Source organism: Setaria viridis, chromosome 5, assembly GCF_005286985.2.
Source record: "Setaria viridis chromosome 5, Setaria_viridis_v4.0, whole genome shotgun sequence".
Classification (NCBI taxonomy): Eukaryota; Viridiplantae; Streptophyta; class Magnoliopsida; order Poales; family Poaceae; genus Setaria; species Setaria viridis.
The window spans coordinates 21,671,049-21,684,852 of record NC_048267.2 but is presented as its reverse complement, the minus strand read 5'-3'; the positions used below and the strand labels follow the sequence as shown (position 1 = coordinate 21,684,852).

The window sequence follows — 13,804 nt, the reverse complement described above, 5'->3', positions numbered from 1 at the left end:
ACACCTCTACGGGGCCCTAAGCCTCGACACAATCATAATGAGATCGAGATGCTTTCGATGGACAAATATAGGGAACGAGAGGATGGATGCACGGAAGAAGAAGATGAATGAATATGGGCTCGTACATAGGAGCCACTATATTTTATCATTTATTTGCTAAATAAGAATGTATTCTTAATTATTTTTTGCTAACACAACCGAACCTTGTCAACGAGGATGGCTAACGGGTAGCCTCCACTGCCATTTGTCTTCCAAGTGAGTGAAACCACCTTTGATAATGGCGAAATCTGTCTAATTTTGATGGTTGGGTAGTCAAAACTATCTGCTTATAGAGTTGGAGGACTAAAATCGGACTCCTGCTGATGTAGAAATCTTTAACTGAACTGCTTAAGATAAATCTCTCAAAAAAATTTCCAAAACTACTTCAAAATATTTCTAAATATGATTCCATTTTTATATTTTAGTAATTTCGTTATTTTATAGATTTCGCCTAGATCCCTTTCTTAACAACCGTTGGGGGTTCGGCTCGCGCAAAAATCACTACGGAGTTCTGTTGAGGGCGTCACGGGGTTCCAGCTGAAGTTTTCATCGTAAAGAAAACGGCCCCCCAATTCCATGCTGGACGAAATCTTGGACCCCGGATCGGCAAAGAAAAAGAGTTCTTTCAAAGGAGTCCTCGCTCCTCAAAGCTGCGTGCTCGCCTCGCTCGCCTTCCCCTTCCTCGGAGGAAGAGGAGCACCGAATCCAAGGTCGAGGCGAAGGAAGGCCCAAACAAAACCAGAAAATATTTTCGAAATTCCCCCTTTGCAGCAAGTTGCGGCTCGTGCTCTTGCTCCCCCGAGGCCTCTCAGCCCTTTCTGCCCCCGTCGCCGTCTCGCCCACCCCGGGAGGAGGCGGTGAGATCTGCCCGCGCCAGCGCCGAGGTGAGGTGAGCTCATTCCTCACCCCGACCTCATGTCGATTTGGGCAGAGGCCGAGTGTTTCCGTTTGTGACGGCTTGGTATTCCATCTGTTGTTAGGGTTTTAGTCCGGGATGGCGTCGTCGGGGAAGATGGAGGGGCCATCGGCGCCGGCGGTGCGCCGGGACCCCTATGAGGTGCTCAGCGTGCCCAGGGACTCCTCCGACCAGGAGATCAAGTCCGCCTACCGCAAGCTCGCACTCAAGTCGGTGCCCCCTTCTCCTCCATGCTCTTGTTCATCCTGATATACTATTTTGATTTCTGCCGCGGAAGAGAGGAAAAACAAGATGCCACTCCCTTAGTTTAGCAGAATGCGTTATCTGAGTTTGTTTGCATTGCAGCAGGGGAACTCACGTGGCTTGTATATGCAAATACCATCGGGACACTAGATATGTCATATTAGCATATGCTGCACTTGTACTTGATTCTTGGTATCCGGAAATGGACTCTTGATCTTGAAGTCCTGAACAATGAATGAATTAGCTCAGATTTGGTAGCTGTCAACTAGGCAAGTCAATTTGTCGGCTACAATGTTGGAAAATTCTATTCTCTCATTATTCTAAATTCTTTTCATCCAGCTGTTAGCAATTCTGAAATGAAGTTACATTTCTCTGGAAATAATACTCATGTGAGGTACACTCAAATGATGATAGTGTAGCTCCCGTCTGCTTCTTGATGAGAAAGTAGTGGAAAATATAACAATGACATTCTTCCAAGTCAATACAAAGAACTTTCTTCGGGCTTCAGATGTATATGTTTCATAGCATTCAATAATGCATTTTTATTGTGTTGAATAGGTTCCATATCATTTGAAAGACCCTCCTCTAATAATCTGTGTTTGTTTCAGTTGAAAACCACCGTGTTGTTTCCAGTAAATGTTAGTATTATACTTTTATCTGTCTTTGTAAATGAATATTCCTGAAAAGTCGTGTGCACTAGTTGAGGTTTTGCTTTTCCTAAATCATTGTAGAACCTACAACATGAAAAGAATTGCAAGGAAAAAGCAATAACACTACGCACAGTTCGATAAAAATCAGTGCAAATATCTTGTTTCCATTCAAGGTCCTAAACCTTAGTAACAGCTACTCTTTTGGTATTCAAGCTGTGTTGACATTATATTGCAGTACACTTGTAACTGATGTTTTCTTATTAAATTATGGATTTATATATGTATACTCGTGTACATTGCAGACAATAGCAATCATCCTACTAACTACATAGTGACTAGAAAAAAAACTGTACGTAGCAGCAGAAATTGAGCTTCTATTTTCATATGACCTGTTTCTAGAGCAGTAACTCTATCATATTGGAGGAAGGTATTCATGTCCGTTGGAATAGTGTCTGGTCTGCATTGCCTGCAAGATTTTTAATGTTACTGTCCTTTTGTGGCAAAATGATTATTCTTTAGTTATGAGGTATTTCTACGGTAACTTAAAATATAAGATACTGTCATACGGTTGCATCCAGCTCATTATGAAATAATTTCTGCTGTTTGTGTAGATTTCATTATGCCTGTACTCTACAATGTTGATGAGATCCTGCCGTACTGTAGAATGATCATAATAAGCCTTATCATTGTTGATAGGTACCATCCTGACAAGAATGCAAGCAACCCAGAAGCGTCAGAACTCTTCAAAGAAGTTGCATATTCTTATAGCATCTTGTCGGATCCTGAGAAAAGGAGGCAATATGATACTGCTGGTTTTGAGGTGCTGTTTTATCTTGTTGAATCTACCATACCATACTACAATTATTTTTTATTCTCTCCTATGCTTCTGCATTTTCTCACATTCTGGGATCTATCTGATCAAAATTGCTAGATGCTAAACCCTTTGTTTTACTGTTGTTTTAACCCAAGTGTGTCAAAATTTCTAACATTTACTTAACAATGATTATTTTGTTTGTTAGATATACTCCTGCATCTTAGGGTGCTGGAACTCTTTAATCATCTTTTAATATATTTTTAGTTTCAGCCATGTTTTGTTAGGAGGAATATGCTTTTGTATAAAATTATGACTTTTTGTGGTTCATTAATGATTCTTTGTGTAAGTGAATCAGTTGCTCTTCTGTTGAGGCTTGTCTTTTTACGTGGCACAATGTTAGCACAGGGCGATGTGGCTATTATCTATTTAGGTGTAATTACTAGGTTCATAATGAGAAATGTTAGCTCCAATTCATGGCAATTGAACTGTTGTCTCTAATAAATCCATTTTTTCCTTGATTATGACATTCTATATTTCACTGGAGGTGTTGGAATAGTGTAAGTTGGAAGGAAAACCAAGCAGATATCGTCAGCAATTGTCATGTATAGCTGTTTGTGGGCTAGTCCGACGAGAAAGCCCTCTTGCTATTTTTCTAGCCTTGTAGTTCTCACCAAAGGGAGGATAAGAGTGAGGGCAAATTGGGCAACAGAAGAGCACCGCAGGTGCTCCACTGTTGCCATTTGGTAGATGGAAAGGAGATGGAGACAAGGTGCGGAGTAATAAATATGAAAGAAAAGGCTGAAGATTAATGGAGAGTGTAGGGAGGAGAGTAAGTAGGTACTGGTTGGGCCATGAGCTCTGTATGTCGTTCACTGTTGGGGTAAGATTTTGGAGTACTGGATTACTTGAATATGACATGTCCTGTCTTAAATATAATCCTGTTACAATATTTTTATTTAGTGGGATAATCTTTGATTGAGAGCCATCTTACTGTACCAACAATGGAAAATTGGTACTTAGGCAGCTTGGTACCATTACCTGACCAAATACCATTTACCATTTATGGATAAATTATGCATCGGTAACGATTGTTCCAAGTTGCTTGGAGACTGAATCTTTCTTAAACTAGTAATTCAGGCCATAAGCGATGCGTTAAGTTGAAATTATGGCATCTTGATGTACCACTAGACATGATAATTGACATTGGTGCTTGTTATTTTGGTGACATGTAAATTCAATATGTGATGATATGTAAATTTTCTATGTGATTCCTACGTGACATCTTGCCTAAATCTTGTTGGAAGATCAAGTTATGCATGAGATACTTTTGCTACATTTTTATCAGGCATTAGAAAATGAAGGGATGGATATGGAGATTGATTTGTCCAATCTTGGAACTGTCAACACAATGTTTGCAGCACTTTTTAGGTAACTGTAGAATCAATTAAAATTATTTCTAGAAGTAATTTAAAACCTCCATTTTCACTTTTCTAATAAATTTTATGACTTATAGCAAGCTTGGTGTTCCTATCAAGACCACAATATCTCCCACCGTGCTGGAAGAGGCTATGAATGGCACAGTTACAGTGAGACCACTCCCTGTTGGAACATCAGCTACCGGAAAGGTGAATGCTACCATCCTTGTGGTAATATTTATAATATGATTGCTAACTTATATCTTGTATCTATAGGTTGATAAGCAATGTGCTCATTTTTTTGGTGTAACAATAAGTGAAGAACAAGCTCATTCTGGAATAGTAGTCAGAGTCACTTCACCTGCACAAAGTAAATTTAAGGTATGAGGTGGATTTTTCTTTATAAAATTCATTTGCTCTGGAACTAGAGCCTTTCTATGTTGCTTTCTTTTGTGTTTCCTTCAATTTTCTCATTTGTTTAATATATACAGCTTCTATACTTCGAGCAAGAAGTTAATGGAGGTTATGGTCTCGCTTTGCAGGTAATTTCTAAGTGTGCTACTGTGTTGTTAATATGCTCTGTTGTTAATATTCATAGCCTCTTCCAGCATTTGTTTAATATATAGCTTTTTAGAGAACTTGCAATTGGTATCATTGTTAGTGTTACCCAAGTGATTTTGATATGTTTAAATGCATTAAAGAAAATGCTACATAGCCTGTCATCTTCAAGCCAGCTAAACTAATCCTGTCATTAAATTACCACTGGGCACATCATTTGTATTCCTCTAGATATGTTGTTATATGCCAACTTTCTGAATTCTAGCTGGTATTCTGTTATGATACCTGTTTTTGATACTGAGACACATGTAATCCTTAATCTAATTGACATGGATCTAGCTTAAGAACAAAAATCAACATTTTCTCTCTTGAAAGGCAACTGAATGTATAATGGATAACTATTTTACTTAGCTTATATGTCTTCATTCATGGACAGGTCATATGGTCTATTTGTTTTGCCTTTGTTTTAGAGTTTTGGGATCTTTTGTTTCATTCCATTTCCATTTCTTATGTGCTGGATGTTGCGGGGAAAGTGCGATTAGAGAAATTATTTGCTTAGTGTCGGATTTAGTGACCGGCAGTCCACTAGGGGGTTATCTAGGTGGTAGATTTGTAGGCGGGGGAGATTGTGAGACCAAGAACTCGAATGGTAACACAGGGGCGCAAGGTTTAGACAGGTTCGGGCCTCTGGAGAGTTATACCCTACATCCTGTGTTTTGGTGGATTGTATTGCTGATCGCAGGTGCGAAGAGTTGATCTGAGGTGGGATGAGTTACCCTCGGGGGGTGTCTCTAGCCGTCTTATATAGGCTGACGACCTAGGGTTACAATCAGATAGGGTCTAATCCTAGTCGGTTGTTACATGGAAAGCAATTTGAGTCGGTTTACAACAAATATCCCGTGATATCCAGGCAGAATCCGTTCACCCAACCTCCGAACTTGTGCTCCACGTATCTTTATGCCTTGGTCCGCATGGCATGGTCGGGCAGGCCCAATTGCCTGGTCGGTGGGGACCCTTGAGTACCCTTATCCCTCCAGCCCCCTGAGCGATGTGGAGTCGAACAGGAACCTGACGGATGCACAACGAAGCTTGTAATGTACTCGGCTGAAGGTGCGGTGTCGTCATAGTGATGGAGAGGCTGCATAGTGCTCAAAAAAGGAAGAAAAATTGAAGCTTCCACATGCGTATGACCAAATGCGCATGGCTATGCGACTGCCGAGCTTCGGGATGTCTGGCATCCTGTAGATCGAAGGGAAGTACATGGAGGGCGTCGCAAGGCGCACTCCATATGGAGTAGCCCCCCGAGCATTGAAGCGATTAAAGTAATCGGTCCAATGGTCAAGGATCAGTTGTATTGTTTCCGTCGTAAAAGGGATCCAAATATCGCGCCCAGCCCCCGAGCATAAGGACTGGCGGTGTCATAGAGGCACACTGATCTGAAATAGGCGCCTAGCCCCGGCACGCCGACCTGAAGTAGGCGCCCAGCCCCCGAGCGCAAGGACTGGCGGAGCCACGGAGGCACGCCGACATGAAATAGGCGCCTAGCCCTCGAGAGTGAGGACTGGCGGAGCCACGGAGTCACTGTTAGAGTATAAGTGAATTGCCCACATTTCCCTGTCAGCTTAAGCTTTTGGGATGAACTGGTTGGTGCATGCAACTCAATTTAGTATCAGAGCCAGAGGTCTCGAGTTTGAATCCTAGTGGGCGCGATTATATTGCAGCCTACTCCAATTTCCATATGCGACGTGAGGGAGCCTGCACGTGAGGGAGAGTGTTACAGTATAAGTGAATTGCCCACCTTTCCCTATCAGGTTAAGCTTTTGGGTTGAACTGGTTGGTGCATGCAACTCAATAGGCACGTCGAGTCGCCTCCCACCCCGAGCCAGAGAAGTCGGCCGGGCAATGGGAGGCACGCCGAGTCATATGTGGCACCCAGCCCTTGAGCTTGGGAGCTAGTCAAGCCACGGAAGCACGCCGAGTCGCCTCCTGCCTTGAGCCAAAGAGGTCGCCGGGCAACTGGAGGCACGCCGAGTCGTCTGTGGCACCTAGCCCCTAAGCTTGAGATCTGGACGAGCCGCGGAAGCATGCCAAGTCACCTCCCGCACCCAGCCCCCAAACCTCGGAGGTTGGCTGGGTTGCAAGAGGCACGCCGAGTAGTTTCGGAGCTGTAAAAGGACAATACAAAGATTATGTTGCATAATGTAGAACATTTAATAATTGAATAACTTAGGGTTTTATTCTGCGTAAAAGTAAGTTCTTGTGCGTTTTGCTCTTGTAGGCCATGTAATTTCCTCGAGTAGTTAGCCCGTTACGTTTAAGCACCTGACCCTGCCGGGGTGTTGCCGAGAGCGGGCTTGAGCATGCTTAGCAGGAAGCGATGCATGAGGGCCAGGCTTCACGGATTAAGGCGTGTGCTACTCGAGTACATTAGCAATCGTTAAGAGAGATGGACAAGCCACAAAGCAGTCGGAACTGTGCGGAAAAGCAAGAACGTGCGTTGGGCACTCATAGGGCACAACCCCCTGACTGCCTGTGTAGTGGACGGACCACGGTGTATGGTGTGACCAGGGTGGTTGGCGAAAGTCACAGAGACAAAGGAGCCAAGGTGTACGGAGGTATACGGAAGCCATAAAATATTTAATTGAAAATAGGACTTAGCTTGATTTGTGGCCGAGTTGGAGATCAGCCTGTCGTCCTCGCGCTTGGGCTTTAGAAGCCCCCGAGCGCCATTTGGTCGTCATGGTCAGCAGACTATTGTCGATGAGGCTGATCAATCGGAACTCACAGCTGACTATATATCTCTGGGTTAGGTCCTAGTGGGCGAAGGTGTCATCGTCGTTGATGTGTTGGCATGGCGATGCCTGGCAATGTTGCTGATTTTTGCTTTGAAGTCATTCCGTGCCATGCATGCACACGGCTCCACTACAACGGCATGAAGCGGTGAAGGGCCTAGGCCAACATCCATATTCGCTCGGTGCATATCTCGCGTTAGAGGAAAAACCGATTAAAGTAATCATGTTGACCATGGAAAACAAAGAAACATGGTCAGATATATAGAAAGAAAATTATAAAAAGAAATAACAGGATCCTTCCCGTATGCATGTAAAACATGCACGCTAATCTGCTCGGCGCACATGCCAGTGGCAACCAGGACAAGGCAGGCTCCTTCCTCCCGCGCGTAGTGGCCAGGGCCGGCGGTGTACGTGTGCCCCTTGATGTTAGCGTCGCTCGCAGGTGGAAGAGGCTCCGGCTCCTCTGCACCTTGCTTTGTGTGCAGCACGTGTACGACTAATCCGCCTTGTATGTAGGCTGCCAGTAACGATTAGATCATGACAGCGACCTAGCTTCGCGCGCGTAGTGGCCTGGTTGCAAATGGATGTCGCTAGTGATTATGCCATCAAGATCGCTAAGAGGATCTCGCGATCTGGTTGGATGGCGTGGGTGGGTGGGCGAGCGCGAGGAAGTCCTTCATACTCTCGGAGAAGATGACGCCGGGGCAAGATGCCATTGAGCTCGCTGGGGAGGATTTCACAATCACCCCTACCTGGTGCGCCAACTGTCGGATTCAGTGACTGACAGTCCACCAAGGGGTTACCCAGGTGGTAGATTTGTAGGTGGGGGATATCGTGAGACCAAGAACTCGAATGGTAACACAGGAGCGAAAGGTTTAGACAGGTTCGGGTCTCCGGAGAGTAATACCCTACGTCTTGTGTTCTGGTGGATCGTATTGCAGGTGCGAAGAGTTGATCTGAGGTGGGATGAGTTACTCTCGGGGGGTGTCCCTAGCCGCCTTATATAGGCTGACGACCTAGGGTTACAATCGGATAGGATCTAATCCTAGTCGGTTGTTACATGGAAAGCAATCTTAGTTGGTTTACAACAAGTATCCCGTGATATTTAGGCAGAATCCGTTCGCTTGGCCTCCAGACTTGTGTTCCACGTATCTTTATGCCTTGACCCGCACGGCATAGTTGGGTGGGCCCACTTGTCCGGGCCGACCAGTATCCTAGGCAGTGGGGACCCGTGGGTACCCTTATCCCTCACTTAGTGAGGTAGGTGAAGGGTGTTTTTGGCCTTCTGGGAGATCTTTTCAATGTACATTGTACTCCCTCTGGTTTTAGATGTATGACATTAGGGCAACTTCAGAACTAATTAAGTTGTCCTAACGTCACATCATTGGAAATCGGAGGCAGTACATTGTTTCTAAAGGAAGTGATGTGCTGCTCCTAATTTTGCATTAGTATTTCTAAGATCATGGTGTGGTTATGTAGTACAAATGGATAATGGAATAGCTGATATTTGCTCAGTTAGTCTCCAATTCTGCGTTCTGTGTATGCTCATGGTACATTTCAGATAAGAGTTTAGAGAAGACATGCATCCAGAGGTCTAGTTTAATATTATCTTCAGTTTTCCCTTTGACCTTCAGGAAGATAGTCAGAAGACTGGCAAGGTGACATCTGCAGGCATGTATTTCTTGCATTTCCAGGTTTACCGTATGGACTCAACAGTGAATGCGGTATGTAATTCTATTGTCCGTTGTTAGTTTTTCTGTGTATTGTAACTGATTTTGATATTTTGTTTCTTACAACTGCAGTTGGCAATGGCCAAAGATCCTGAGGCTGCCTTCTTTAAAAGATTGGAAGGTCTTCAACCTTGCGAAGTGTCGGCTCTCAAACCTGGAACTCATATATTTGCTGTATATGGTCTGCATTCTTGCCGTCTCCCTTTGTATTGTGATATCATTCCTTTTCACTGAGCCATCCTAATTGATTTGTGTAGGTGATAATTTTTTCAAGCCAGCTAGCTATATGATTGAAGCAATGTGTGCAAAAAGTTACGAAGACACAACAGAGAGGCTGAAGGAAATAGAATCTAAAATTCTAGCAAAGAGAAATGATCTGCGTCAATTTGAAACTGAGTACAGAAAAGTCAGTAACTATGTTTTCGTTTTGTTATCAGTCATATTTTTAGGCTGTTTCTCCATTTGAATAATGATTTGATTGAATAATATGGCTTTCAGGCTTTGGCACGATTTCAAGAAGTCACCAACAGATATACGCAAGAGAGAGAAGCGGTATGCATATTGCCCCCTCCTTCCTGTACAAACGGTCTGTGGACATTGTGATGAGTCGAGGACAAGTACTGCTGTCCTTAAAAAAATTGGTCTAATATAGTCACACCACCTGTGGAAGACGTCCAGACTACATCTGGTTATAAGAGTAATGTAGGTGATTATGCCATCGCTATAGCTTAGGGGTCTCGGCGATAAACTGTAGGGGTAAATCACACTAAAACATAGCTAAGCCTCTGTAGTGAGAGCACAGATAGGTAGAGCTAATATAGCTCCTTCTACAGCTCAAACTTTACTTGAAAGTGTTTAGCAAACGTGCCACCTCCTTCAGGCATTTCGACTTAATTGTGCACAGAAACTCAGAAATAATATCCCCTTGTCCTTGCTGTGATGGATAGTGTTCTACCCTTTGTGTTCTGGTTCAAACCTGTGTATATATGATTCTTGTAGGTATTATAATATTGCACTCTGATAAAAAAATATGAAAAGATATTATGCCGTTTCACTCTGATAAAATTTAGAAAACTAATTGTTCTGTATGAGATCAATTGTGTAGAATAGTTTCCATGGCATATATTTTTAATCATGATTTATAGAATGCATAAGTATAGTTACATGTACATTTCTGTTTAACAACTTGTCTGATTGAAATGAGTCTCTGGATGCAGTAACATATTGACTTAATAAACTCACAGTAAAGCCATGCGTCATTGCATTATATTATACCTATTATTGCCAGCTCTTTCAAGGGCATATCATTCTATAATGAGGTGTATAGCGTGGATGTTTGCAACAATCATGTGTTTTCCTTTCTTTTTGGATATATCTTGCCATGTGTGCTAGTTTTGTGATTTGGATGTGCACAAGAAATTGCATCATGTGCAGTGGCGGACCCAGAAACGGAGCAAATGGGGGATGGGGCTAAATAATAGCTCATGTTCAATATGAGCTCTCAAGTGACTGACTGCATTTAAAACATCTCACCACAAGATGTTGAGACGCCCAGGATTAAACCTTAGCACAAGTTGAATTAAACAATTAACTTAGTAAATAAAGCCTTGAAGCCTTCCCTTCCGAACTCATACAGGCATGTACCAAGAGTCAAGCCTCACTGCTTATTCGAACAAGTAACAGAATTCACAAGAGAAGTATGTGCTAGTTCAATCAGAAATAATTTATGGTATTGTACTATACCAGTATTGATCACAACTTAGATTAACAAGAGCAGATCACTCTAAAGTCTAAACACATTGTAGCATAACAGGAAGCATCAATTAAAAGGCTAGGCCAAAACTACAACTGCAATTTTCCAATTAACAGCTACTGGCCTTAGCAAAATTTGATGTTGTAAGCTATCTGAGGAGAATGTCAAAGTACTTAAAAAATGAACAATCATTTGAAGCTGTTAAGAAGCTGGAGCAAGGCACGGCAAGTTTGCCGCTGTCCCAGAAATCTGCTTGTGGTGTGGTCTCACTGAAGACAGAGATACGATGCCCCTCCCCTCCCATGAACCAGCCTCATCGGAAACCGGCAAGCTCACTGTTGACTCGCTGCATATGCTGGTCACCTGTGCCTGCACAGGCTGCAGCCAGAACACTGCGTACCTGCTGGACCACTGGGGGCCGCCGGCTGCCGGGCATCTCGGTGGATGGCCAGGATGGGGGCTGTGGGGCAGGTTGGGAGGATCTGCGGATGGCATTGGGAATTGGGAGGGTGCCGCAGGATGCAACTCGAAAAAGATGAAGCAGTGAGGCTGTTGTGCTGCCTATGCGCCTGGGGCTGGTGGGCTGAAATTACATAGGGGTACTCTTACTTGGGCTGGACCCGGGGTGCAGCCCCTCAGCCCGGGCCCTGGATCCGCCCCCTATTATGTGCATTTCTGTTACTTCTGTCATTCTCATTGTTGATGTACCTGCAAGGGACCTAGTCTCATGCTGTGTTCAAATCTGGCCATTCACTGGAGTTAAAATGAGGCTTGCATGGTCAATCATGCATGCTTGCACATGACTGAATAAGACCACATGAATTTCTAAATAATAATTATCGGGAGTTAATTTGTTAAATCTTATTAGATGTGCAGTTGCTTATGAACTTGTATTAATTTAGTGATACCTGAATATGAATAGACATAGACATAGACATAGACATTAGGCTGTCCGACTGACATTTTGCCAGAACATTTCACTAGACATGAGTGGCAAATTAAGCTCTTTCTGATCATTAATCTGAAGAACTGTTTGAAAATGTTGCTAAAGAGTTGCATATCTGCAGGTTGATGATATGCTGCGAGAGAGGGATAATATCCATTGCTCATTCACAACTGAACGAACTTTGGTAAACCCTGTTGGTGCTGGTAGCAGCAGCAGTAGGTATACAACAGAGCATAGCATCCCTGAGAGCCCCGAGAATGGTAGCGTAGATGGCAGAGACAAATCTGGCAAAAAAAAGTGGTTTAATCTCAACCTTAATAGATCTGACAAGAAAGCTTGAAGGGTCTTTTGCTGGAAATGGCATGTGTTTTCACTTTGTTGTACATTTCGGAAACACTATTGTATTCATGCCTTATGAGCTGTTTGGTTACCAATTCTTTGGGAGTTTTGTAGCATATAGGAGTTTTGGGTACAGCATTTTAATATCATGTATTCTCATCTTTAAGTCCATCCATTATCCCATGTCTCCCCGTTCTTTTGCAAAGTTGCATTGGTGTTAAGCGTCCGAATCTGTGTATCCGCCTGCCAAGTTACTGGCAGTTACCTCCTTCAGCATTTTCTTTTCAAATGCTACACCTTTATAACTATGTCAATAAGAAATTAAATAAAGTCTAGTAGTAAAGTTATCAGGAAAGAGACTGCTGTAGAACAAGCTGCCACTGCTTTTGTTGTGGCCACTGATCTTGTAGCTCATGGGCTGGTGCAGTGATGGCCACCGATCTTGTACTCTATCTGTCACAAATTGTAGATTATTTTTATTTTTCTATGCGCATAATTTTTGTTATGCACTAGATATAGCTCCGTCACAAATTGTAGGTTATTTTCATTTTTCTATGCGCATAATTTTTGTTATGCACTAGATATAGCATATGTTTATCTGCATAATAATATAAAATTTAGAAAAATTAAAACTATCTAAATTTGGAACGGGAGGAGTAACTCATAAGGGTTAGTGTCTCGGAAGTACCATGATGGCCATCCAACTTGTTGCAGACTTCTGTTCTTGCAGTCCGTAGCTGTAGGGTGTAAACGGTGCGAATATTTTCCACCATCTGAATTCGATTGGGAGTCATTTTTCGGATGTTAAATACCAATTCAGATAGTTTTGTCGGATGTCATTTTAATACTATTAGTATTAGATGTTAAAAGAAACGCAATATCGTTCAATCGAAAGAACTTTTGAACTGTCAAATCGACGGAAGAGGGCCACATGACGATTGGGAGCCGTATTTCGGATGTCAGGTTTGAATATAAGAATTGCAGAATCTGCATGACTATCCGAATGGATTGTAACGAACTTGGTTTAATCAACCTGGAAACCCAACAAATCGCACAAACCCAGTAAACAACAGCTCTTCTCTAGGTCCCGAAACCAGTGTTCCTTCAAAATTTTGGAGCTGCGGGAGAGCCAGAGACTGGATGGTGGACCTAAAATCAGATCCCACAGATCTCTCGAGTTAGACGCGCCAGAGCCCGCGTGCGCCCCGCTTCAGAGCTTCTCCGCCGCGTGGCTCAACCTCCCTGACGAGCGCCACCTCGCCCAGTCGCCGGCCGCGACAAGATAGATCAGCGCGCCTTCTTCCCAATCACGCGCGGAAGCCCCTGCAGCCCTTTCTGCCTCGCCTCGTCTCGCTCGCACCCTCGCCGGCCGCGCCAAGGTGCCCTGTCGCCGCTGCGACAGCGGATTTGCCGCTGCCGCGCCACACCGCCTCACCTCCTGCACCCATCATCTCGTCCAGATCCCCGCCCGCGCGCCCCGATGTCTTCCGGCTTTTTCGTCTCCCCCACAGTTGCACTGCCCACGCGCGCGCCCCACGACGTTACCGCCCTCGCCAACCCCGGCTCTGGCAGAGACAACTCCTTTTTCCACCTCACCAGTAACGTGCCC

General features: G+C 43.8%; 1 protein-coding gene across 2 annotated transcripts; it reads left to right on the top strand.

Annotated features, from left to right (window-relative positions):
- Positions 1-609: 609 nt before the first annotated feature.
- Positions 610-12,366, top strand: LOC117856939 (chaperone protein dnaJ 15). 2 transcript variants are annotated; one of them, XM_034739391.2, is made up of 12 exons: positions 610-923; positions 1,020-1,164; positions 2,545-2,668; positions 4,008-4,090; positions 4,176-4,287; positions 4,354-4,458; positions 4,569-4,619; positions 9,062-9,151; positions 9,230-9,338; positions 9,415-9,563; positions 9,656-9,709; positions 11,978-12,366. In XM_034739391.2, the coding sequence occupies exons 2-12, from the start codon at positions 1,034-1,036 to the stop codon at positions 12,194-12,196; spliced, it is 1,227 nt and encodes a 408-aa protein (XP_034595282.1). In that variant the 5' UTR covers positions 610-923; positions 1,020-1,033; the 3' UTR covers positions 12,197-12,366. The 2 variants fall into 2 exon arrangements, with proteins under 2 accessions (XP_034595282.1, XP_034595281.1); XM_034739390.2 differs by having other exon boundaries at positions 611-928.
- Positions 12,367-13,804: the final 1,438 nt, after the last annotated feature.